The sequence below is a fragment of the Mus caroli genome, unplaced genomic scaffold, assembly GCF_978045245.1.
Source record: "Mus caroli unplaced genomic scaffold, Mus_caroli_1 scaffold_6, whole genome shotgun sequence".
In the NCBI taxonomy this organism is placed as follows: domain Eukaryota; kingdom Metazoa; phylum Chordata; class Mammalia; order Rodentia; family Muridae; genus Mus; species Mus caroli.
In genome coordinates, this window is record NW_028227261.1 from 22850948 (window position 1) to 22875887 (window position 24940).

The 24940-nt window shown below is 47.3% G+C and overlaps 1 protein-coding gene across 1 annotated transcript; it reads right to left on the reverse strand.

Moving 5' to 3' along the window:
• Window positions 1-15691: 15691 nt before the first annotated feature.
• Window positions 15692-23822, reverse strand: Syf2 (SYF2 pre-mRNA splicing factor). Its single transcript, XM_021160501.3, has 7 exons — window positions 23682-23822; window positions 23416-23520; window positions 20167-20292; window positions 19661-19778; window positions 19223-19313; window positions 18612-18710; window positions 15692-16394 (listed from the first exon to the last, which is right to left on the reverse strand). The coding sequence occupies exons 1-7, from the start codon at window positions 23703-23705 to the stop codon at window positions 16229-16231; spliced, it is 729 nt and encodes a 242-aa protein (XP_021016160.1). The 5' UTR covers window positions 23706-23822; the 3' UTR covers window positions 15692-16228.
• Between the last annotated feature and the right edge of the window lie 1118 nt (window positions 23823-24940).

Sequence of the window (24940 nt, forward strand, 5' to 3'; positions counted from 1 at the left end):
AGACCTGCCCAGCCAGCAGACATTGTGGCTACTTCCCAGCCCTTTCCTCTGGAGGTCCCTCACTGGGGACAGGTTCTCAGGAGCCCATGAAGAGACCAGTTAATTCAGTAAGAAACTGCCCAAGTCAGGGCTGGAGAGATGGCTCAGTGGTTAAGAGCACTGACTGCTCTTCCAGAGGTCCTGAGTTCAAGTCCCAGCAACCACATAGTGACTCACAACCATTCGTAATGAGATCTGACACCCTCTTCTGGAGTGTCTGAAGACAGCTACAGTGTACTTACATATAATAAATAAATCTTTAAAAATAAATATACTGCACGAGGCATGCATCCTCCGAGTACGGGGGCTTCCTCCTCCTGAAGATCACATGACCAAGCACTTTCTGCCCCTTGAAGGGGTCTAATTGCCTACACTTTCCACCTGTGAGCAGCGGAGCGGGAGGCTGGGGGAGTCTCTTTCCTGGTTGCCCACAGGTTCTTTCCTAAGGGGCCTTCTGTTGATTCATCCATCAACACTCCCCAAGGTAACAACCATTAAACACCAGGAAGATGTCTGTTGGTGGCACTAAGAGACTTTTCCCAGCCAAAGCCATCCTCAGGGTAGACTCAAGAGCCCAGACCTAAGGCGGGGCGGCCAAGGCTAAAAACTAAAACCTGAACTTCGTCTCATTTTTTTATCTAATTTCCTTCACATCGCCCCATCAGGACAAGTTGCGGGTACCCCAATTCTAAAGACAGACCTCTCACCTTTGGCCCCTATGCCCCATGTCTCAGAGATGGTTGGTCCCTGCCCACAGCCGGCCACTGCCACACCTTATAGAGGCTTCTGGCTCCTCTCATATAACTTAATGGGCTAAATGGGGAACCAATTCTATATGATTAATTAATTAGGGTCCTACTAGGAAGGATAATAATATCAGAACTTAAATAAGACTGCAAAGCCCAGCGGCCAGCCTAGAAAAGAAAAACCAAGCTAGCACAATTAGACCTTCAAGGTGGAAGGAGCCTGCGGGTAGACAGGGCTCTGACTGCCTGGCTTGGCTCAGTCCAAGATCAGCCGGAGACCCACCCTCACAGCTCACATGATGGAAGGAAAGTTCCCACAAGTTGTCCTCACACCTCTACAAGTATCCCATGACACATGTGCCTACACATACACACAAAGTAAAAAAGGACGGATGGATTATTTATCATATTCAAAGCTAGCCTAGGTAACTTTCTTTCTTTCTTTTTTTTTTTTTTTTGAGACAGGATTTCTCTGTATAGTCCTGACTGTCCTGGAACTCACTCTGTAGACCAGGCTGGCCTCGAACTCTAAGATCCATCAGCCTCTACCTCCTAAATGCTGGGATTAAGGCATGCCACTACCACCCGGCCGAGGTAACTTTTTAAAACAGTGCATGTGTGTAATATGCACGCGTGTATGAGTATCTGCATGTGTGTGAGCACACACGTGTATGTGCCTGTGGAGCCAAAGTCTGAGACTAGGTGGCTTCTTCCATTGTTCTCCGCTTTATTTACTGAGTGAGGCGTGGGCATGCTCTCTCAATAAGCTCTCTCAGTAAGCTCTGCTCACTAGGCATCTTGTCTCCCCTCCCAGCTGCTGGGATTAAAGCAGATGCCACACCCACCCAACTTTTATGGGGATCTGAACCTCAGTCCTGATGTGTGGGCAGCAAGAGCTTTATCCACGGAGTCATCTCCTTAAGGGGCTGTGGAAACCTTGTCTAGTATTTTTGAGGCCTAGGACTCAGTCTAAAGTATCAGGTGAGAGAGACAGACAGACAGACAGACAGACAGACAGACAGACAGAGAAGCTTGTAGCTAGTAAAGTGTTGGCCCCTGAACTTTTGATATCTAGAGCACATGTTAGAGAAAAGAATGCCTGGGTGTTGTAATGACATACACCTTTAATCCCAGCACTCGGGAGGCAAAGGCAGGTAGATCTCTACAAGTTTGAGGCCAGCCTGGTCTACATAGTTACAGAATACATAATAGAGATCCTGCCTCAAAAAGTACCAAAAGGAGGAGGAAGAGAAGGAGAAGCCAGCACTGGGGAGACAAAAGCAGCCATATCTCTGCAAGTTTGACACCAGCCTGATCTACACAGTGAGACCCCAAACCAAGAAAGAAAGAGAGAGAGAGAGAGAGAGAGAGAGAGAGAGAGAGAGAGAGAGAAGGAAGAAGATGAAAGGGAGGGAGAGAGGAAAGAAGGAAGGAAGGGAGAAAAAAGAAAAACCTAGGATGGTTGTACATCCCTGGGGGTTCACTGACCAGCCACTCTCATCTATTGGTCAAGTCCTAGGCCAATAAGAAAACAAGTCAGGGCTGGAGAGCTAGCTCAGCGGGTAAGAGCACTGACTGCTCTTTCAGAGGTCCTGAGTTCAAATCCCAGCAACCACATGGTGTCTCACAACCATCTGTCATGAGATCTAACACCCTCTTCTGGTGTGTGTCTGAAGACAGCTACAGTGTACTCACATACATAAAATAGATAATTCTTTTTTTAAAAAGTAAGAAAAAAAGAAAACAAGTCATAGGACTAGAGAGATGGCTCAGTGGTTCAGGAGCTCTTCCAGGGGTCCTGGGTTCAATTCCCAGCACCCACATGACAGCCCACAACTGTGTGTAACTCCAATTCCAGGGGATCCAACATCCTCACATAGACATACATGTGGGGAACACACAGAAAATAAACAAACAAATAAATCTTTAAGAAAAAGAAAACCAGCCGGGCAGTGGTGGCTCACGCTTTTAATCCCAGCACTTGGGAGGCAGAGGCAGGCGGATTTCTGAGTTCGAGGCCAGCCTGGTCTACAAAGTGAGTTCCAGGACAGCCAGAGATATACAGAGAAACCCTGTCTCTAAAAAAAAAAAAAAAGAAAAGAAAAAGAAAAGAAAAGAAAACCAGGGGCTGGTGAGATGGCTCAGTGGTTAAGAGTGCCGACTGCTCTTCCAAAGGTCCTGAGTTCAAATCCCAGCAATCACCTGGTGGCTCACAACCACCTGTAACAAAATCTGATGCTCTCTTCTGGAGTGTCTGAAGACAGCTAACAGTGTACTTACATATAATAAATAAATAAATAAATAAATAAATAAATAAATAAATAAACAAACAAACCTTTTTTAAAAAGGAAAGAAAAAAAGAACCAACCACACATAAATATATAAATTAATAATTATTATCATACTGAGTGGCACATGCATGTAGCCACACACACACAAGTATTATGCACACACTAGAAACAACTGCAAAAAAAACTTTGCCAAATGTGGCCTATCACATTTTATTGGCAAAATCGTTTTTCTCTGCACTTTGAATCTGTAGCCTCGCCTCAAGTCTTTTCACAGAAAACAGATGATTTTTTTTTTTTGAGACCTGCTTTTATTGTGTACCCCAGGCTGGCCTGCCTTAGCCTCTTTCCAAGTGCTAGAATTGTAGGCATGCACCACTATGCTCTCCTTCCGGCCCCCCGCAGCCCCCATGGACAGACTAGTATCCTCAGGGCTTGCAATTTTATTTATTTATTTTTATTTGCTTTTTCAAGACAGGGTTTCTTTGTGCAGCCCTGGCTGTCCTGAAACTCACTCTGTAGACCAGGCTGGCCTCAAACTCTGAAGTCTGATGCCTCTGCCTCCCAAGTGCTGGGATTAAAGGAGTGTGGTGTCACCACCACCTGGAATTTTTAAATAAATGTGAATTATAATTTTTAAATTTAAATATAATTGTAAACATAATTTTATAATTATATAAAATATAAATATATAAAAATAAAATATAAATATATTTTATTTATTTAAAAATTAAAAATAGTATCAAAAGATGGCCTAGTCGGCCATCACTGGAAAGAGAGGCCCATTGGACATGCAAACTTTATATGCCCCAGTACAGGGGAATGCCAGGGCCAAAAAGTGGGAGTGGGAGGGGGGGAATGGGGGACTTTTGGGATAGCATTGGAATTGTAAATGAGGAAAATACCTAATAAAAATGCTTTTAAAAAATTAAAAATATATAAAATATAAAAATATAGAATTTTAAATATAATTTTTAAACAAATGTGAATTATAATTCCAATAAGCATTATCTTAGTTGGTCATGAATAAGCAAGCAGTTATGATGGGCAGGTGTAAACATCTTTTTTTTTCCCCCGAGACAGAGTTTCTCTGTGTAGCCCTGGCTGTCCTGGAACTCACTCTGTAGACTAGGCTGGCCTCGAACTCAGAAATCCGCCTGCCTCTGCCTCCTGAGTGTTGGGATTAAAGGCGTGCGCCACCAATCTTAAAATGTGTAAATATCTTAATCTCTGTCTGTAGCTCCATTCCAATCCACCCCACCTCCAGCCAATACTATAGCCATAGTCCTAAATCTGTACGTGTTTGTGTTATAGAGAGCCAAACGTAACGGAACAGCCATTGCAGGCCACCATCCATCAAACCACTCATGAAAAGCAGCTGTAGATAACATGCAAATGAGCCTAATCCTGTCCCAATAAAACTCTATTTATAGAAACAAGCCATATGCTGGATTTGGCCCAAGACTCTCTGCTTCCATGAATCTACTGGATTAGGAGTCACTTTCTTTTATAACTAGGGCTTCCTCTACATAAACTTCATGTCATAATTCACTGGGGTCATTTAAACACGAGGAAAGATCTAGAACAGAAATACTTGAGACAGGGACATCTTTCAGTGTCACAGCACGTGACCCCTGATCACAGGAAGGCTTCAAACTCTTTCGAGATCTGTGGGAGCAGCAAATTGTCCAGATTTCAGGTCCCCGTGCGCAGAGCATCTGCCCCGCGGGGTCAGGATGGAGCGAGCCAGAGAACTCCTGCTTCTAAACAAATCCTAACAGTCAGAGATCCACGCAGAAAACTGCAGGGCTGTGTGCCCGCCGAAAACCTAAATGTCTGCTGCCACCTAGTGGACAGATGAGGGCAGCACCTCCTCCAACAATCCCTTGCTTTCTGAAGTGTATCCAAAAAAAAAAAAAAAAAAAACCCACACATCTTTTTGTCCCAGAGAAGAATTCGTTCTTAAGGCCAATCTGTCGTCTGTATACTTGAGATTCCATCACAGAACTCCAAGCTCCTTGAAAGAAACGAGGTGTCACGTTATTTACAATAACATGGCAGTGATTTTAAATCAACTTAAACCAGAAACAGACTATTTTCCACCAGGGAGAAAAACATCTTAAATATCTAAATAGAAGCAAACTGCTGCTGGCATCGCTCTCTGGCCAGTCTCCCATCACCAGATGCTGGTACCCCTTCTAAAAAGCAAATGCACACCCTGCCCCTTCAGCTCCTGCCAGCAACCCACCCCTGACCTGGTGTACCCTGCTGGCCCGTGACTGCAGATGTCTGCCTCAGAGGGCAGGAAAGCAAAAGGCTCTTTTTTAAAACCAAGGTCGTAGCCTGGGGATGCAGCTCAATTGGTGAGGTTAGCTTGCTTAGCATGGAGGAAGCCATGAGCAAGATCTACACATTGCCTAAACTGGGTGTGGTGGGGGTGGTGGAATCTCAGCTTTCCAGAGGTGGAGGCAAGGAGACCAGGAATTCAAGGTCCTCTTCACCTACAGAGGGAGTTCAAGACCAGCCTAGGGTACCTGAAAACCTATCTATGGATGAATGAAATTATCAGGATGTCATTTTCAAGTTACACCTGCATTGGCCTGAGTCTGTACCTGGTTTCCACTGTGCAACCAAAATTCCCTTCAGAGTACTTTGACGTTTCCCTCTGAGCATTGCACTCTGATCTATGAGGCCTCGTGGGGCTTAGACAAGAAGATCACAGGCTACATAACAAGACAGTGTCTCAAAAAGGCTGGGGAGAGGACCTGGGGAGATAGCTCCGTCGGGGATGTGTTTGCCATAAAAGCATGGGACCTGAGCCCCAGGATCCATATTTGAAAGCTGGGCACGGTGGCATGTGTTTGTGCTTAAACCCCCAGCAGTGCTGTGGAGGCAGAGGCAGGAGCTCCCCGGGGCTCGATGGCAGACCAACCCAGTGTAATTGGTGAGTTCCAGGCCAAATGAGAGACCCTGTCTCAAAAGACAAGATGGAAGGGTTGGGGAAGACACGTCAGCAATGAAAGTCATTGTCACAAAAGTGGAAGACAGTAAGTTGGGCACCCCAGCATGAAGATAAAATGCTCAGTGGACCCAGCAGGCTGCCTGTAACTCCAGCCCCTGAAGCCAGGAGGTAGGGCATCTCTGGAGTAAGCTGGTACAGAGACTAGCCCTAACTGTGGGCTCTAGGCTTGACTGACTGAGAGACTCTGCCTCAGTGAAAGAGATGGAGGAGGAATGGAGGGAAACGCTCACCATCAACCTTGGGCCTCTACACACACACACACACACACACACACACACACACGTATCCATACACACTTCATGCACATACCAAATTTTTTTTAAAAAGAAGGGAAACTATATTCTGCCAAAGTGCAATTACCCACGGCCTCGTCTGTTCCCGCCAAGATCCAGGTCCCTAACACCAGCGCTCACCAAATAAAGAAACACACAGCCACCCACAGCAGATGACTGTGACTCCCAGCTTGGCTGCTGCTGGGGTTTTGTCAGGATGGAGACGCATAAGAGCCACGCTACAAAGCATGGCGTGGTACCAGGAGAACAGAGATGACAGGGACCAACCGGAACAGATTTTTGATGCCAGCAGTTTATATTTGATCTCCAGATGCGAAGCAGCTGACAGCTAATTAGCTCCGCTCAGATCTCCACCGGGCCTCCATCCTGCACACATGCTGCGGGCATGCCAGTGTGAACACGTGTCTGCCCGGGGTTGTGCTTTGATGGATAATGCTCCGGAATGAACACTGGAAGCCCTGCGATCTGGAGCCCTGGCACGTGGTGGGACCTGCGGCGTGGTGGTGTGGTCTTTCTCCATTAGGCTTGATCCCAGGGCAGGTAATGAGGTGACATTCTGTACCCTCGCTCCCTCCCCTCTGTCCTAGCGAGGGGAGGGGACGCCGCCCAGCTTTGAGTTTCGGTGGAAGAGAACTTGTTAACCGCCAGCCTCGGTGATCCAGAGCTACTGGGCATATGCTGTGAAGCCCGTGACGAAAACCCAGTTGTTCTCTTGGGAGCTGCGTGGGAGGGGTTGGGAAATTTCTCAGAGCAGGCGCTAGACTGCCCAGCAGATGTGACAGTCCCCACAGGACTGGCCACCACGCCTTCCTTCTGTCTCCCTGACTGCAGGCTCCCAAGTTCCAGTTTGGAGGGACTTCAGGAGCATAGAACCCCCTCCCCAGACAGGTGACAACGATGCCGCCCTGCCAGCTAGATGGTGTTCACAGCAACCCTGACAGTCCATACTGCGGGGACTGGAATCTTCCAGCTATAGAATCAGAGTGGGATCGTGAAATGACTCCCGAAAACTCTCCGCAGAACCCTGGTTCTCAACCCTGCATCATGTAAGTTCCTGGGCCATGCTTGGTCTCCAGCTGAGGCATTTGTGGCCACCCCAAATGTCATGATTGTCTGGAAAAGGTGACTCATGCAGGGTTCCTTCCCCTGAAGTGGAATTCCACCTGTGAGCTTCAAGATGCTTTAGTGTCTCAAGAAGAGGGTTTGAGAGCTCGAGAGATGGCTCAGTGGTTAAGAGCACTGACTGCTCTTCCAGAGGTCCTGAGTTCAAATCCCAGGAACCACATAGTGGCTCACAACCATCTGTAATGGGATCTGATGCCCTCTTCTGGTGTGTCTGAAGAGAGTGACAGTGTACTCATATACATAAAATAAGTAAATCTTAAGTCTACCATACCAGGAAGGAGCAGGGCCAGAGCGAGAAGAGAAAAAAGAAGAAAGGGGTTTGAGATGGGCCTGTAAGTTCATGCTGTGAGCTCAGATTGCAGTACATGGGCCCACTCAGTGGGTTTAGCAAGCCTAAAGCCATGCCCAACTGAGCCCGGTTTCTGTCAGTACACTCCGCCCACCCACAGCTCCCCATATAGCTGTTGCTCCCTGAAAGTCAGATAGCAGAAAGCTATCCAGGGCACCCCTTGGGGGACACCCCAACCCATCTCCCTCTTCTGCTGACTTTTGAGGATAATGTGCGTAGTCAGCACAAGTTATACATTAAAGAAAGAACGGCCAATATGATTCAGCTGGGGGACGCCCAACCAGAGAGGCAGTGGCCCTAAGTCCTCGGGACCTTGCCAAACCATTGAGCCAGTCAGTGAACTAGTCAGTAAGTCAGTCACTGACCAGCCCCCATAAACAGACCCTTTGTGGGCTCGGACAGAACCATTCCTAAAAGGTCTCTGCCAGTCACCAGGTAGCTCAGGTTGGCCTGGAACTCATGGCAATCCTCCTGCCTCTCAATTTTAAAATTATGAGAGTATACACTCACGATTTATTAATTTTCTTTTTACAGTGTGTGTGTGTGTGTGATGCATACCCTTGCATCACAACATACATGTGCATAGGTCAGAGGGTGTACTGGCTGGTTTTGTGACAACTTGACACAGGCTGGGGTTATCACAGAGAACGGAGCTTCATTTGGGGAAGTGCCTCCATGAGATCCAGCTGTGGGACATTTTCTCAATTAGTGATCAAGGGGGAAAGGCCCCTTGTGGGTGGGACTATCTCTGGGCTGGTAGTCTTGGGTTCTATAAGAAAGCAGGCTGAGCAAGCCAGGGGAAGCAAGCCAGTAAAGAACATCTCTCCATGGCTTCTGCATCAGCTCCTGCTTCCTGACCTGCTTGAGTTCCAGTCCTGACTTCCTTGGTGATGAACAGCAGTATGGAAGTGTAAGCTGAATAAACCCTTTCCTCCCCAACTTGCTTCTTGGTCATGATGTTTGTGCAGGAATAGAAACCCTGACTACGACAGAGGGCAACTTTCAAGTTGTGAACTCATTTGTTTCCTTCTTGAGCCACACACGGAGCCCAGGGATCAGACTTGGTGGCAAACAGCTTTACCCAGTGAGACATCTGGCTGGCCTGTTGACTTCCTACGGCAAATCTTTTACAAATGTGAAATCTGCCTACCCTTGTCCTTTTTCTTTAAATTAACCAAGGCCTGAATGAGACAGAAGGACTACCATGAGTTCAAGGACAACCTGAGATATACAGTGAGTTCCAGGCCAGCTGGGTATATAGGAAAAGACTCTATCACAAAAATTAAATGGACTGGGTAGGGTGGTACACACCTTTATTTCCAACTCCCAGGAGGGAGAGGCAGGGGATCCCTGAGAGTTTAGGCTAGCCTGGTTTAAATACCAAATTCAGACCAGCTAAAGCTAGATGAGGAGGAGGAGGATGAAGATGATGAAGAGAATGAAGAGGGTGATGATGATGGTGGTGGAGGAGGAGGGGGAGGAGGAGGAGAATTAATGCCAGCCCCTTCCCCCAGTAGCAGAAGCAATGCCTCCGAGCATGGCCAGTGCCTCTCCTCCTCATCCTGGAGGAGCACATACAAGCTGCTGTGAGAAGCACCTTCACTGAACTCATCCTGACCTCGGACCCGTGTGCCTCTGCCTGTAGCTGCAGGTGCTTTGTTCTCCTGTGGGATGAGAACTGTCCGTCTTTCCATCTTTCGCTGGGTTGATAGCATGCTTGCCTGGTATGCATGAGTCCCTCAGTTCAGTCCCCAGCACTGCATAAATCAGTCACGGGAATGCACGCCTGTAATCCCAGCCCTCAGGAGGACCAGAAGTTTAAGGTGATCCTTAGCTACATAGTATGTTTAGGGCTAGCCTAAGGAATATGAGATTCTGTCTCAAACATAGAATTTTAAAACACCATTTTAAAAAGTCTGTTTCAAGCTGGGCGTGGTGGCGCACGCCTTTAGTCCCAGCACTTGGGAGGCAGAGGCAGGTGGATTTCTGAGTTCGAGGCCAGCCTGGTCTACAAAGGGAGTGCCAGGATAGCCAGGGCTACACAGAGAAACCCTGTCTCGAAAAAACAAAAAATAAATAAATAAATAAATAAATAAAAATAAAAAATAAAAAGTCTGTTTCTCTGTCTCTCTGTGTGTCTCCCTGTCTTTGTTTCTCTGTCTCTTTGTGTCTGACTCTGTCTCTTTCCCTTTCTCTGTCTCTCTCTCCCTGTCCTGTCTCTGTCCTCCTGTCTCTCTCTGTGTGTCTCTGTCTCTATGTCTCTATCTCTCTCTCCCTTTCTATCTCTCTGCCTTTCTGTGTGTGTCTCTGTGTTTGTTTCTGGCTCTCTTTGTCTCTCTGTGTATCTTTGTCTGTGTATGTGTCTCTCTTCCTCTCTGTGTCTTTCTGTTTGTGTGTCTGTCTCTGTCTCTCTCCCATTTCCTTCTGTCTTTGTGTCTCTCCATCTCTTTCTCTGTCTCTCTCCTTCTTTCCCTCTCTGTCTCTCTGTGTGTCTCTCTCCAGTCTCTGTATGTCTTTGTCTCTGTTTCTGTCTCTGTGTGTCTCTCCCTCCCTCCCCCTGTCTAGAAGAGAGGCATCCTCACTCTAACCCACGCTCCTCTCCTTAAACCAGTGGGCCCCTCAGTCTTAGACTCAAAAATCTAAAACCATGATCCAGGACAAACCTTTCTTTACTTCATCATAATCCTGTGTTAGGTTAGACAGATACGGCAGCAGACTCTAAACAGATACAGCTGAGCTGATGCTCCAAAGCCTGTTCTCAGAGCTCCGGGTCTATTATATTCTCTTCCAACTTCCAGGGCCAGGCCCCGCCCCCACCTCCAGCTTCTGGCATCTCCCCCTCCAGCTCCCCGCACCCCCTCCAGCTCCCTGCACCCCCTCCTGGCCTCCAGCCCCCTCCCCCCGCCCCTGTTTCCTTCTCTGACTCATTTTCTCAGTGTTTAGTTATCTGGTCTCCGAGCTGTCCAACGCTAACCCTCCCGGCACACGATGAGTGTTCATTTGCTTTGAAAGTGATGACTTTGTAGATCGCCTTTTCTCTGGAATCTTTTCGTGGCCGAGTCTGCGCAAGGAGCCCCTGGACATCACACCTGAATGGATCTTGGGAAAGCCACACAGCCTGGCCTTCCAGACCAGCCAACGAGACCTTACAAACACAGTAGAAGCATCTCACTGTGCACCCACAGGCAAAAAACGTTAACAACGTTATTGACATGTAATCACTGACCATAAAGTTGACTCTTTTAAAACACACGGTTCATTGGTTTCTAATATTCAGGGTTGTGCAACCATCACTACAATATACTCCTAGAGCAGTCTCATCGCCCCAAGAGGAACACCCAAGCCTGTTAGTCACGCCTCATCGTCCCCTCGCAACCCTAGCACCCATTCGTCTACCTTCTGTCTGTACGGATTCGCCTGCTCTGCTCAGTTCACATAAACGCAGACCTACATTATGCGTAGTCTTTTGTGTGCGACTTCTTTTAGTCAGGAAAATATTTTCAAGATTTACCCATGCTACACTGAATATCACTACTCTGGTCCTTTTCATGACTAAATATTAGTCCCTGATCTAGATAGACCACATTTTATTTACCCATTCATTGATGGGTGGATTATTTTATTATATATGCTTTTAGTATCATAATGTTACTGTGAACATTCGCTTACAAGTTTGTGTGCAGCGGTATGATGCAACTTACTGGGTAATGTTCTAACTAGGAAGGGAATTGCTACCGTATATGATTATATAATTCTACATTTACCCATTTGAAGAACATTCCCACTATAGTGTTTAGGATTATTATTCTTTCAACAGTATCCCTGACACTCTTTTCTTTTGGCATTTTATTTTTAGACGTATTTAATTTTCTCTCTCTCTCTCTCTCTCTTTTTTTTTTTTTTTTGGTTTTTCGAGACAGGGTTTCTCTGTGTAGCCCTGGCTGTCCTGGAACTCACTTTGTAGACCAGGCTGGCCTCCAACTGAGAAATCCACCTGCCTCCGCCTCCCGAGTGCTGGGATTAAAGGCGTGCGCCACCACGCCCGGCCCGTATTTAATTTTTAATTATATCTATATATGTGTACATGTGTCAGTCTGTGGATATTTGAGTACAGGTGTCCTCAGAGTCCAGAAGAAAGTGTTGGAGCCCCTGGAGCAGAAGTTACAGGTGACTGAGCTGCTGGACATGGGAACTGAACATGGGGAGGGGAGACATACTGGGGTGTCTAGGAGAGTAGGAAGGAGGAGTTGGGGTGCACATAACCAAAATGCATTGTTTACATGTATGGAGCTGTCAGAGAATAAATACAAGAAATGTATTCTATTAAAACTGTTTAAATGCAATAAAACATAAATATTTATTTATTTATATATTTATTTGTTGTGTATGTGCATGTGTCTGAGAATGTGTGGAGATCGGAGAACAACTTCCTGGAATTGGTTCTGTCTTACTAAACAGTCCTGGGACGCAAATTCAGGTTATCTCTTGGCAGAAGTGCTTTTTCCCCTTGAGCACATACTGACTCTCTCTCTTTCTCTCTCTCTCTTCTCTGTGTGTGTGTCTCATATGTACACACACACACACACACACACAAATATACACACAGGGAATCAAAGTCACACAGACACAATCTCCCCCTACACTAAACACACACATACACAAACAGTCATACACACAATCACCTCTGCAGTAATATTCACACAGACACTCACACCCACACAGACACTCACACAAACGCACACGCACGTTCTCACACACATAAATGCATGCATAGTAAGGAGCTCAGAGGCTGAACATCTTCATTGATTGCTCTCAGACCTGCCAACAGCCTCCATTTTCCAGATTTCTTTCCTTAAAAAAGATTTTTTTTTTTATGTATGTGAGTACACTGTAACAGTACAGATGGTTGTGAGCCTTCATGTGGTTGTTGGGGATTGAAGTTTTAGGACCTCTGCTTGCTCCAGTCAACTCTGCTCACTCAGTCCCTGCTTGCTCTGGCCCAAAGCTTCATTTGTTATTATACTTAAGTACACTGTAGTTGACTTCAGGCACACCTGAAGAAGATCTCATTACGGATGGTTGTGAGCCACCATGTGGTTGCTGGGATTTGAACTCAGGATCTACAGAAGAGCAGTCAGTGTTCTTACCCTCTGAGCCATCTCCCCAGCCCCAAGCTAATGTTTTTATTACTGAGCCATTCACAGTCAACTTTGGCCAGGAGCCAGGCACTGGTGCAAGCACCTACCAAAGTCTAACCCTCCCAACCACCCTGTGAGGTAGGTCTTATTAACACTCTTTTGAGATATAGAGAAACTGGAGCACCAAGCATGACCATTGAGAGCATATGGTACCCACTCCAAATGTCTGTGCTGAGGCCTAAACCACAGAGAAAATGTTAGGAGATAAAGAAATATTGAGGGCTGGGGAGGTCCTAAGGGTGGGACTCTAATCTGACTGGTGTCCCTATAAGAAGTTAATGAATTCCAGGTAGTGGTGGTGCACTCCTTTAATCCCAGCACTTGGGAGGCAGAGGCAGGCAGATCTTTGTGAGTTCAAGACCAGCCTGGTCTACAGGGCTAGTTCTAGGGCAGCCAGAACTACACAAAGACACTATTTCTTAAAAAACCAAGTGGGGGCTTGGGGAAGGAGCTGATGAAAAGCCAGCAGTGTAGAAGCTCAGGAGAAGGCTAGGTGGAAACACAGCAAGAAAGCAGCCAGCAGTGATATCACACAGCCCATTCTCAGTCTCATAGTGAGTTCAAGGCCAGCTTGGTCTGAGACAGGAAAAGAGGCTTTACCAGAAGCCAAACCCATAGTGGTTTGAACCAGAATGGACGAATCGGCTCATATCTTTGAGTACTTGGTCCCCCAAGTTGGTGCAACTGTTTGTGAAGGATTAGGAGGCACAACCTCACTGGAGGTCTGTGAGAGCCATCTTCATTCAAACCAACACACTTACATGACAGCTGCTGCAGCTGAGGCAATGGTAGAGGCAGAAGCACCTTGCCCAGGACTCTTAGTTATGTGCCACTAAGGAAGGTCACCCATTTCTCCATTACTCTCCCCAGTGTGGACTCTTTCAATACATTTTGGGTTTTACTACTGTTTCATTGGTTGAGCTCTCAGCCTAGATTTAGCCAGGGATGCCACAGGAACAGGACATATAGGGGACACTTCCTTAGAAAAGCAGTGGCTAATGAGAGCTCCATTGTGGTGTCCAAGGTGCTAAGGTCACCTCTGCTTCCATAACCTCATCCTCATTCCTATTGCTATCTGCAAAACCTTCCCCCTCCTGACAGGACATCCCACAGGCCTTATTCCCTTCCCTGGGTGCCCAATTCCATCATATCCACCCTGCCACACAGCTGGTCCAGAGAAAGGCAATGTGCTAACACCAAACACCAACAGAAATAAAAGGCTGGCCCCGGTAGTTCACTCCTGGAATATCATCAGCATTGGAGAGGCAGAGGCAGGAGGATGGCAAGACTTCAAGGACCATGTCTCAATGGAAGCATGGCATTGGGGAGGGTGCTGAGGGGTGCTAGGGAGATGGCTCAGTGGAGAAAGCATTCCCCTGACAGCGTGAGGACCAGACTTCAACCCCAACCCCCACCCTAGAACCCATGCAAGACAAGACATAGGAGTGGGCATCCCTCTGCCACCCCAGCATGCCTAAGATGGGGCACAGCTCTCAGGCCGGCCAGCCTGGAGTCCACGGAAGGGGAGGACTGGCACCTCCACTCACACTAGATAGACCTGGGCATGGTGGGACACACCTGTAATCCTAGCACTTGGAAAGAGGATCAGGAATTCAAGATCACCTTCAGCTCATAGGTCAGGGGCAGCTTCCACTACACGTCTAAAGGGAAGGGGGGTGGGAGGAACACAGGAGTCATCAATGCCATCTTCAGAACATTAAAAGAACTCTCTGAAGCTAGCAAAATCATGCCTCTCCTAGAGCACGAGACAATCACAGTTAGCGGCTGTGGACAAACTGAAACAGCCCCATATCCCACACCTGGGATTACAACAAAAACACATTCACATAATATAGTTTGGTTTGAAAGAAACCAAAATGCTCACTACACGCCTGCCTCTAGCTGGTGAGTGCTGGGATTAAGGATATAAGCACCCAGCTTTTCAGGTTTAACTTGGAATATCCAAATTAATATCCAGAGAAGGAAGGAACTTCCTTCCTCAGCTGTTGGAACATGGTCAAAAGAATGACTATTGTTGAGCAGTGTCTGGGGAACTGAGAGAGGCAGGGAAAACTTCTGTCCCCTGAATTGTTCTTAGATGCGACTTCATGACTAGGTGCCTCCTATGACAAACATTTACATTCAATTTACGTTTATTTTTGTTGAATTATCAGAACATAGATGCAGATGGTGTCTGGGTGATGAGGTTTTAATCTGGGTACCTACAGCATTCACACTTTCCCAGACACAATCTGCAATGCGTGCCAGGCAACTGTTTTTAAATTGGTCTGTCCTGACAAAGTTGTGGGAAAGCTGCTCTGCTATATTTAGCATGTGCTTACTGGCATTTGCGCCCACTCTTCTGACCATGTCTCTCCGAACAGAAACAGCCTTCCCTGGATCACTGCTTTCTCTCATTTGTGTATAGAGTACACTGAAGCTGAAGGAAGGCTGTCTACGCATTAGACTGTAGACCACCCACCCGTTCTTTCAGGTCCTCAGATCCCAGGCTGAGCACAGATCTGCAAAGGTTGGCAAAAGTCAACACTCAACCTTACACTGATGGGTAACATATGCTCCCACACTCGTGTAAGTACCCACAATGTTTAAATTACAGACACTGTTCGAGACTCTATTCCAAAGCATTTTATTGTTCTTTAAAAAGGGAGTGTGCATGGCTGACGGCCATGACCTCTGACTCCAGTCCTGGCAGACAGTGTCAGAACTCCAGGAGCATCTGTCTCAACAGCCTCTGCTTCTCAGTCCTCTCCCGGCTAGTCCCCAAGCCCGGCTGTGGCTTCCGTCTACCTCCTAACAACACTCAAAAGCAGCAGTGACTGCACCCGTGTACATCTAAGCCCCATAATTCAAAGGTTATATGGTTATGCACATTTAAAATACATAGAAAAATAATAATTAGGATTTATACAAATTAGACTTTTACAAAACATCACTTACTACAAGAAATACATCGTCTATCCAAGCACAAAAATGTGAACATATGCATGTGGAAGAGGAGGTGAGAAAAGACATTTATTTCAGGAGCCCAGTGGGGAGGCAGGGGTAAGTGTGACCAGTAATCGGGCTGGTCCCACGTGGGAGTTTGAATTTGCCAGCAGAAGCCTCCGACCCGTTCCCAGCTTCTGCGCTGCTCCCCGAGGTTTAAGCTCACACAGCTGTGCCTCTCTCCAGGTTCTGCTTGATCTCGGCCGTGTACTTCCCGTAGAACCTCTCTGCTTTCTTGTTGAACTTGGCATTCCTCTCATTGATGTAGTCGATGTCGGCATCATCATTGTATGGACGTCTTCGGCTGTATTTGTCCCGCTTTTCAATTCTAGGGGAAGGAAGGAAATTATGAGGTTCCGAACCCCCTTCCCCAGACCTCTCTATTCTTGACCCCAAAGATTGACCTGGATCTAGCGTTGATCCCAAACCCTAGGACTGAAGGCGTTCAGTCACCTTCTGCTCTGAACTGCCTTCTCTGATCTTAATAAAACATGGGCAGAAAATTCAGGAGAAAAATCAGCATTCCTAATAAAACACCTTGGGGGGACAAAAAAAGTAGATGTAGCCGGGCGTGGTGGCGCACTCCTTTAATCCCAGCACTCGGGAGGCAGAGGCAGGCGGATTTCTGAGTTCGAGGCCAGCCTGGTCTACAAAGTGAGTTCCAGGACAGCCAGGGCTATACAGAGAAACCCTGTCTCGAAAAACCTAAAAAAAAAAAAAAAAAAAAAAAAAGTAGATGTAAGCCAGGCGTGGTGGCGCACGCCTTTAATCCTAGCACTCGGGAGGCAGAGGCAGGCAGATTTCTGAGTTCAAGGTCAGCCTGGTCTACAGAGTGAGTTCCAGGACAGCTAGAGCTACACAGAGAAACCCTGTCTTGAAAAACAAAAACAAAAACAAACAAAAAAACAAAAAAAAGGTGATGTAGTTTCCATCAGTCACAGATGAAGACTAATTGATTAGCTGAACCTCAGTGTAAGCCATGAGATCCAGTCAACAGACTCTGCACACAGCATGTCCAAACACATACATGGTGGCCCAGCAAAGGCTGGAGGATAGCCACCTGTTGGAGACTAGCCTAGGCTACATAATGAGAGCCATCTCAGAACTGCAAAGCAAAAAGAATGTTCTAAAGAGCAATGATGCACTGCTGCAAGTGGGGACAAAGACGTGTCTGAGGATAAACACCCTGACAGTTCTGGCAACAGCAAGCACCATGCAGAGTGTGGTACACACGGCTGCATCGCCTGCACGGTTCTACACTGTAGAGTATGGTACACACCACCACATTACCTGCACAGTTCTACACTGTGCACTGTGTAGCACGTACTGCTGCACCATCCTAACCACAAATGCATTCCCTGCTGTCAGAACTAAGTACGGCCAGGCACTTGGAGACAGAGGCAGGAGAATCAGAGTCTGAGGCTAGCCTGGTGTGCTCAAACTCTTATCTCAGAAAAGCACAATTAATTAATTACAATAAATCAATATGGCCAAGTGAAAATACACACAACCTCAACAGGCCTTCAGTTCTAACTCAGGCTGGGCTACATGAGGCCCCTGTTTAAAACAGACACAAAACACTAACTACTACAGTTTGGATTGGAACCCTACCCCAGGTCTTGATATTGAAGACCTGGTCCCCAGCTGACAGGGTTACTACAAGGAAGGTGCTGGAACCTTTAAGAGTGGGGCTTAGTAAGAGGAAGCTGGGACCTAAAAGTGTGCCCTTGAAAGGAATACTGGGACTCCACCTCTCCTCCCTGCCAATCTGTCTGCTTCCTAGTCCTCACAGGGTGAGCAGGCCTCCTAGTGTGTACTTCTGATGATCTATTGTAAATTGTTTATCTTATGTTACTCGCCACTCAACAGTTTGACCCCGGGGCTGGTGAGATGGCTCAGTGGGTAAGAGCACCCGACTGCTCTTCCGAAGGTCCAGAGTTCAAATCCCAGCAACCACATGGTGGCTCACAACCATCCGCAACGAGATCTGGCGCCCTCTTCTGGAATGTCTGAAGACAGCTACAGTGTACTTACATATAATAAATAAATAAATCTAAAAAAAAAAAAAAAAAAAAAACAGTTTGACCCCAAGCCGGGCGGGCAGTGGTTAATCCCAGCACTTGGGAGGCAGAGGCAAGCGGATTTCTGAGTTCAAGGCCAGCCTGGTCTACAAAGTGAGTTCCAGAATAGCCAGGGCTACACAAAGAAACCCTGTCTCGAAAAACCAAAAAGAAAGAAAGAAAGAATCAATGAAAGAAAGAAAGAAAGAAAGAAAGAAAGAAAGAAAGAAAGAAAGAAACAAACAAACAAACAGTTGGACCCCAAAGCACTGTGATTCCATCCATATTCTCATTTCACTCTAAACACTATGGCTCAACCCGCCTGCGCTGTCCTACCTCAGAACCACCAGACTCTGGGGTCACAAGTGAGCTGGGATCACTGCTGTGCCCTTCAAGACGCTCCTGGGAGAGCATCGGCCTCAGATCTACCTCCCATCCACTCCCTCGCAGAGTACGGGGTGCCCCGCTCTCGGCTGAGTACTTACTGCTTTTCCAGGTCTAGAACCATTCTGTCAATTTCCTCTGAGGAAGGCACGTGCGTCCCATGGAGAAGACTGTTGGATGTTGGGAAAAAATCTTCTCCACTGAGAAGACAGCAAGAATTTCCAGTCAGACAGGAGTACTCCAGTGCAATTTCAAACTACACTACCACTGGTAATGAGAGACAGCACAGAACTATATTTATTACACAGGAAAGGAAAAAGAAGAAAAGAAAATGCAGGCTCCCAAAGGATGAGCCAGGCTGGGTGAACAGCCTATAAGCCAGCCTCAGGCGGGACTCTCTCCAAGGAAAGTCAGGGTCTAAAGCCAGTTCAATGATGAGAACAGTAAATAATTTTACCAAGAGACGGCCACTGATAAGACTCGCTTCATCAATAAATTGAGTTTGGTCAGGCAAGTTGGCAAACATATATAATCCCAGCACTCAGGACAATGAGGCAGGAAGATTGCTGTGAGTTTAAGGACAGCCCAAGCCACAGAGTAGAAATGTCTCAAATAAGTAAATGACTCCTTTAACTAGTTTGGAAGCAGGTGCCTTTAACAATCTGCTTCCACCCCCCTCCCAGATCGGCCTTGCACTCTGCCCAGGACTTACTGCTTCTCTCTCTGTCGCTCATAGCTTTCCATGTCAGGTTTGATCTGCTTGGTCAGCCGGTGATACTGGCGTAATTGGGCAGCAGCATAATCTAAATAAAATGAAAACCATTACCACTGTCCTACATGCACAGGGCACTATCCTAAGCACAGCCTCTACCCAACAGGCCGATGAGGCCGCACACTCCTGTAACACTCAGGAGGCTGAGGCAGGACCCTGAGTTTGCAGACTGCCTGGGGTATATAGACGCCTAAAGAACACAATGGCTACCACAACAAAGGCTAACTGTACACGAAGGACCAAAGCAGCCAACAGGGCTTTCCTTGGCCTCCTAGAATTCTGCACGAACGAAGCTCAGCGGGAATGTGTTCTCCTAAGCAGAAGTCTTGGTGCAAGAGCCCACGCATTCAAGCCCAGGCCAGCCCAGGCCAGCTGTACCTGAAAACCCCAAGTCAGGGTTCTTCTTCTTCTTCCTCCTCTCCCACCTCTCAGCGTCCTCTGCGCTGATCTCCAGCAACTTCACCTTCTCGTAGTCTTCCCCTCGAGCTGCACACTCCTGCAAAGACAGCCAGCGCTATCCACTGTGCTACCCACAGTGCCACCCTGCATTTTTTGGTTTTTTTTGAGCACAGGCTGACCTCAAACTCAAAGCAATCCTCTAGCCTCAGCTTCCCAAGTGCTGGAACTATATGTGTGACACACCATGGCTAACAATTTGACCTATTTTAAGTGAAAAAAAAAAAAAACTATCAAAATATCAAGCAACAGGAAAAAAAAAAAAACTATCAAAATATCAAGTAACAGGCCATCGAGGTGGCTCAGGAGATACAGGTGTTCGCTGCCAAGCTCGAGCACCTGAGCCGTCTCAGGAGGAGCACGGGGGTGGAGGAGCGACTCCTCTAACTCTCGGGCCCACACACATACGAAACACAATGTAATTGAACCTTTTTCTTCTCCTCTTCCTGGAGCTCCCACTCCAGACGCGCTTTCTTGGCTTCCCAGTTTGCAGGCAACTTCAGTCTTTTGTCTTCTTCCACAACTTCCTGGTGATTCAGCTTCCGAGCTTCATTCTAAAACCGAAAGAGGTAAACCAGGAGAGGGACCCACACACACCCTGTCTCATCTGCAGTGACTAAGGGACCCCACTTATGCTGCACGCAATAAAAACCCAGCAAATGACTAAGCTCAGGAACAGACTGAGGAGGTTTAACAGAGAGAATGAGATTGCTGTGCTCAGAGCTCTGTTGTTCCAGAGCCCTAGGGCTGTCACCTCTGCCTGTTCACATGTGTGGTCCCTTGCATAAGGGGTTCAGAATAAAGGCTGAGAAAGCCTTACTGTACCCCGCCATAGTACAGTAGCAATCACAGACTTTTTAAACTTTATTTAAAACCTCTTTATAACTGTACTTGTCTTTTCTGTGTGGACACACACATGGCGGGTAGTCTGTGTGCAGGTCAGAGGTCAGCTCCCAGGCAGCAGTTATCTCCTACCACCATGCGGGTTGTGGGGATCAAACTTAGGTCCTTAGTCTCCTCACAGCAAGAGCATCCACTGAGCATCTTGGGCCTGAGGGATGGGCTCCTTCTAACCCGGTTTGTTTTTGTTGTTTTGTTTCTTAAAAGCCTCAGTTTGGACTGGAGGCTTTCCGTGCCTCTTTATCTCTAAATCATTCATAGTCGGTACTCCAGGTTCTTCCATGAGAAGGGAAAGGAAGGAACGCCCAGAGCTCGCATTCAGACAATCTCAGCACTGTGTAACACCAGCATTTCCTTTGTCTGGGTTTTAACGTACTCTAGGCTCGCCTCAGCATCAGTCTCCCTCTGTAGTCAAGGATTCTATAAACTGTCCCAGCACAGAAATGGCGACTGCAAGCCACCAGAGTCCATTAGTCTAAGGAAAATGTAAGTTAGATATCACGTAGGCCACACACTGGTGACATCTGATCCAGGAAGGCAAGCTCCCAGCTCCAGGCGCATGGGCTGTGGACAGCCCCTCTGTAAATCAACATTTAAGCACAATGATTTACTATTAACTTTCTGAACAGAAATATTTGTGCAATTGGAGTTTTTGCTTAGCATGTGAAGACTGGCTGTGAATGTTGGACTATGTGTGTGTGCTGTGTATATTCACATGTGTATGGACACACGCGTGCAGGTGTGCATGCATGTGAAGGCTAAGGACTGAAGTTGGGCGTATCCTCATGATCTCTACCTTATATATTGAGGCAGGATGGCCACTTGAACTCAGAACTCAGTGTTTGCTAGTCTGCCTCATTACTCTGCTTGCTCCAGAGATCCTGTCTCTGCCTCCACAGTGCTGGGATAAAGGCAGCCCACCACACCCACCCAGCATTTATTTATGTCAGTTCTAGGTGTCCGGACTGTGGCCTTTAGGATTTCTGCAGCAGGTGCTTGGTCCATGATCCCCAGCACGCACAACAGTGGTGCTCAACCTGCGGGTCATGACAAGGGTCACATATACGATACCCTACATACCAGATATTTACAGCAGCAAAACTACAGTTATGAAGCAGCAACAAAATAAATGTATGGTTGTGTATCACCAGAGCATATAAAGAAGGCTGAGAACCACTGTTTACATTATAAATGTTCAGAGATGCACCATCTCATTTGTTTGTTTTGTTTTATATTCTTGGAGGCTCAAAGGCCATGTTTTAGAAAAGGGGAAAAAAAATAGTTCTTTTGAGTCAGCAAGATGGCTCAATGGATAAGGGTGACTGCCACATAGCCAGATGACATCAATCCCTGGAAAGGCCACATTATGGAAAGAGAAAACCCGACTTACTCCTGTTGTCCTGTCATCTACATACACTCCATGCATGACACTTGAGCACACATACATACAAAACCACAAATACATTTCTTATTTCTGTGTGTGTGCACACATGCCTCAGCCTTGTATGGAGCTCTATGGACAACCCTGTGAAGATGGAAGTCAGTTCTCTCCCGCCTTCCACTTCTCCCTGAGTTTCAGGGGTCAAACTCAGGTGGCCAGGCTTGTAAAAGGGCCTCTAACACTGAGTCATCTTAACAGCCCAAGAAACACTTTATTAACAGTTCAAGACAGGGGCTGGGCTGGGCACTTTAATCCCAGCACTTGGTAGGCAGAGGCAGGCAGACTTCTGAGTTCGAGGCCAGCCTGGTCTACAGAGTGAGTTCCAGGACAGCCAGGGCTATACAGAGAAATCCTGTCTCAAAAAAAAAAAAAAACAAAAAAACAAAAACAAAAACAAAATACAAAGACAGGAGCTGGAGAGATGGCTCAGCAGGTAAGAGCACTGACTGCTCTTCCAAAGGCCCCAAGTTCAAATCCCAGCAACCACATGGTGGCTCACAACCACCTGTAATGGGATATCACGCTGTCTTCTAGTGTGTCTGAAGACAGCTACAGTGTACTTTTTGTAATAAATAAATCTTTGGGCCGGAGAGAGCAGGGGTGACCGGAGCAAGCAGAGGTCCTAAATTCAATCCCCAAATACCACATAAAGGCTCACAACCATCTGTACAGCTACAGTGTACTCACATACATAAAATAAATAAATAAATCTTTAAAAAAAAAAAAAGAATTCAAGACAAAAAACAAGTCAAGTAGGCTGCAAATCTTGGCAGGTGCTAGAAGGGAGACAGTAAGAAGATATAGCATGCCTTTTGAATTATAGTCCAAGAAAACAAGCAGGTTCACCAAAAGGGTCAGATGACCAAGCAGTCACATAAGAGAAGTGAGAGAGCTGGCTTCCGAGAAAGAATGCTAATGTTCAGAGTGCCTCGCCAGCCATGCTTAGGATTTGAGTAGACAAGAGATGGGAAATAAGTTATACTTTTTTGAGTCTGAACTCGGAGAAAAGGGAATGTGTGTGCTCGCTGTTTTTAAGGTGAGAAAGGTCTGAGAAGTTCCTTCCTATTTCTAACCAAGTATTTCCCTAGATGAAAAACGAAGAATCATGGAACACGAGGGAAACCCTAAGGTACACCCGGTAATGTGGGTGTGGCCGGGTGGAGCAGGCGGGTGGGGCTTTTGACGTGTGTCAAAGCGGTCTCAACCCCAGTCCAGACCCACCGGCGGGCGGAGATCTGGTCCGGGGGACGTCCGGTCCGGAGATCTGGTGCGTGGTGCGCCTTCCTCCTCCTCCTCCAGCCCCGCTGCCAGCCTGGCCCGCAGCCCCGCCACTCACCCGCTTCAGATGCAGCTCACGGAACTTGCGCAGTCTCTGCTCCCGCTTCTGCGCCGCCAGCTCCTCGGCCGCCAAGGGCCTGGCTTCCGCGCCATCCGCCGGGACCTGCGATCATAGCCCGCTTCAGGCTCAGCGTCTGCCAGGGGCCACGGCCCAGGCCTGGGCCCGGCACCCCGGTCTCCCCGGGAGCCGCACCAGGATCCCACCCATGTCCCCAGCCCCGGCGTCTCCCGGACTGACACCTGCGCGAAGCCGGTGATACTCACCACAACTTCAGTCACAGCCGCCATTACAGCCTTCTCTCTACTTCCGTCAACAACGCTGAGCACTTCCGGCGGCCTCTGGCCCGTGGCCCAGACTCAAGCCTTCCGGAGTGGCTTCAGTTTCTTCCGGCCTCTCACGCTCCTTTTAGTGGGAGGGACTGACGCGTGGTATGGCTATGCGCAGGCGCAAACATCCGGGGCGGGGCGGGGCGAGGCGGGGCGGGGACCGGGAGGGGCGACAAGGATGAGGAAGTGCTCGGAATCTGTCACATACAATGGGACGCCTGGTTGGGGACTGCGTATCCTGTCACCATCTTGAGTTTCATCCCCATTAAGTCCCTTCCATAGAGTAGACAATTTGCTGATGTTACTAACTGTAGAAGAGCAGGGCCGGTCCCATATTGTTCACTCTCACATTCCAGCACCATAGTTAACTACTAAGGTCACTAAGATAATTCGGGAATAAGACAGGGATATATGAAACGTGTACCTTTCAAAATCGACAACTAATTAAATTTAGAAATGAAAAAGCCGTCCCACGTGTAAAAATAGCTGGGTACACATCAGCTGTGGTGGCACATGGTGGCACACTCCTAGCGTCCCAGCAGGTGGAGGCAGGAGAATATCAAGTATGAGGCTTGCCAAGGCTACACAGTGACTTCTAGGCTAGCCAGTGCTATAATACATCACTATTTATTTCATGGGATATCTAAAAGCTTAAGCACTGGCAAGAAAAAATGTAAACTGTGGGCAATTCTCTTTTGAGTCCCCCTCCCCTGTAGGAAGCTACTTCTTAAGCTTAATAAAACGTGGCTTGTGCCTGACAGTGGTGGCACACACCTTTAATCCCAGCACTTGGGAGGCAGAGGCAGGCGGATTTCTGAGTTCGAGGCCAGCCTGGTTTACAAAGTGAGTTCCAGGACAGCCAGGGCTACACAGAGAAACCCTGTCTCAAAAAACCAAAAAAAGAAAAAAATATAAATAAATCCTGTCTCTGGATTAAAAGGAATGAGTTACTTGGCTGGAAGAAGTGAGGCAGGTGAGTTGAGTCTAACTAGCACACAAAATCCCCACAAATCAAATGGTGTTACTAGGAAGACAATACATACCTCTAAATGAGGAAGTTACAGCCGGCCTATTTCTCTTCTTATGTATGGGGGTTTAGCCTGCATCCACATATGCACCACCTGCACGCCTGGTGCCGACAGAGGTCAGACTAGAGTTATGGTGGTCCTGAGCCACCATGTGGGTTCTGGGATGGA

Coding starts and splice junctions, on each gene's coding strand:
- Syf2 (XM_021160501.3), bottom strand. CDS start 23,705: ATGGCGGCTGTGACTGAAGTTGTG. Junction 19,779..20,166: donor AGGAAGAGGAGAAGAAAAAG/GTTCAATTACAT, acceptor CTGTCTTTGCAG/GAGTGTGCAGCTCGAGGGGA. Junction 18,711..19,222: donor GAGCGACAGAGAGAGAAGCA/GTAAGTCCTGGG, acceptor CTGTCTTCTCAG/TGGAGAAGATTTTTTCCCAA.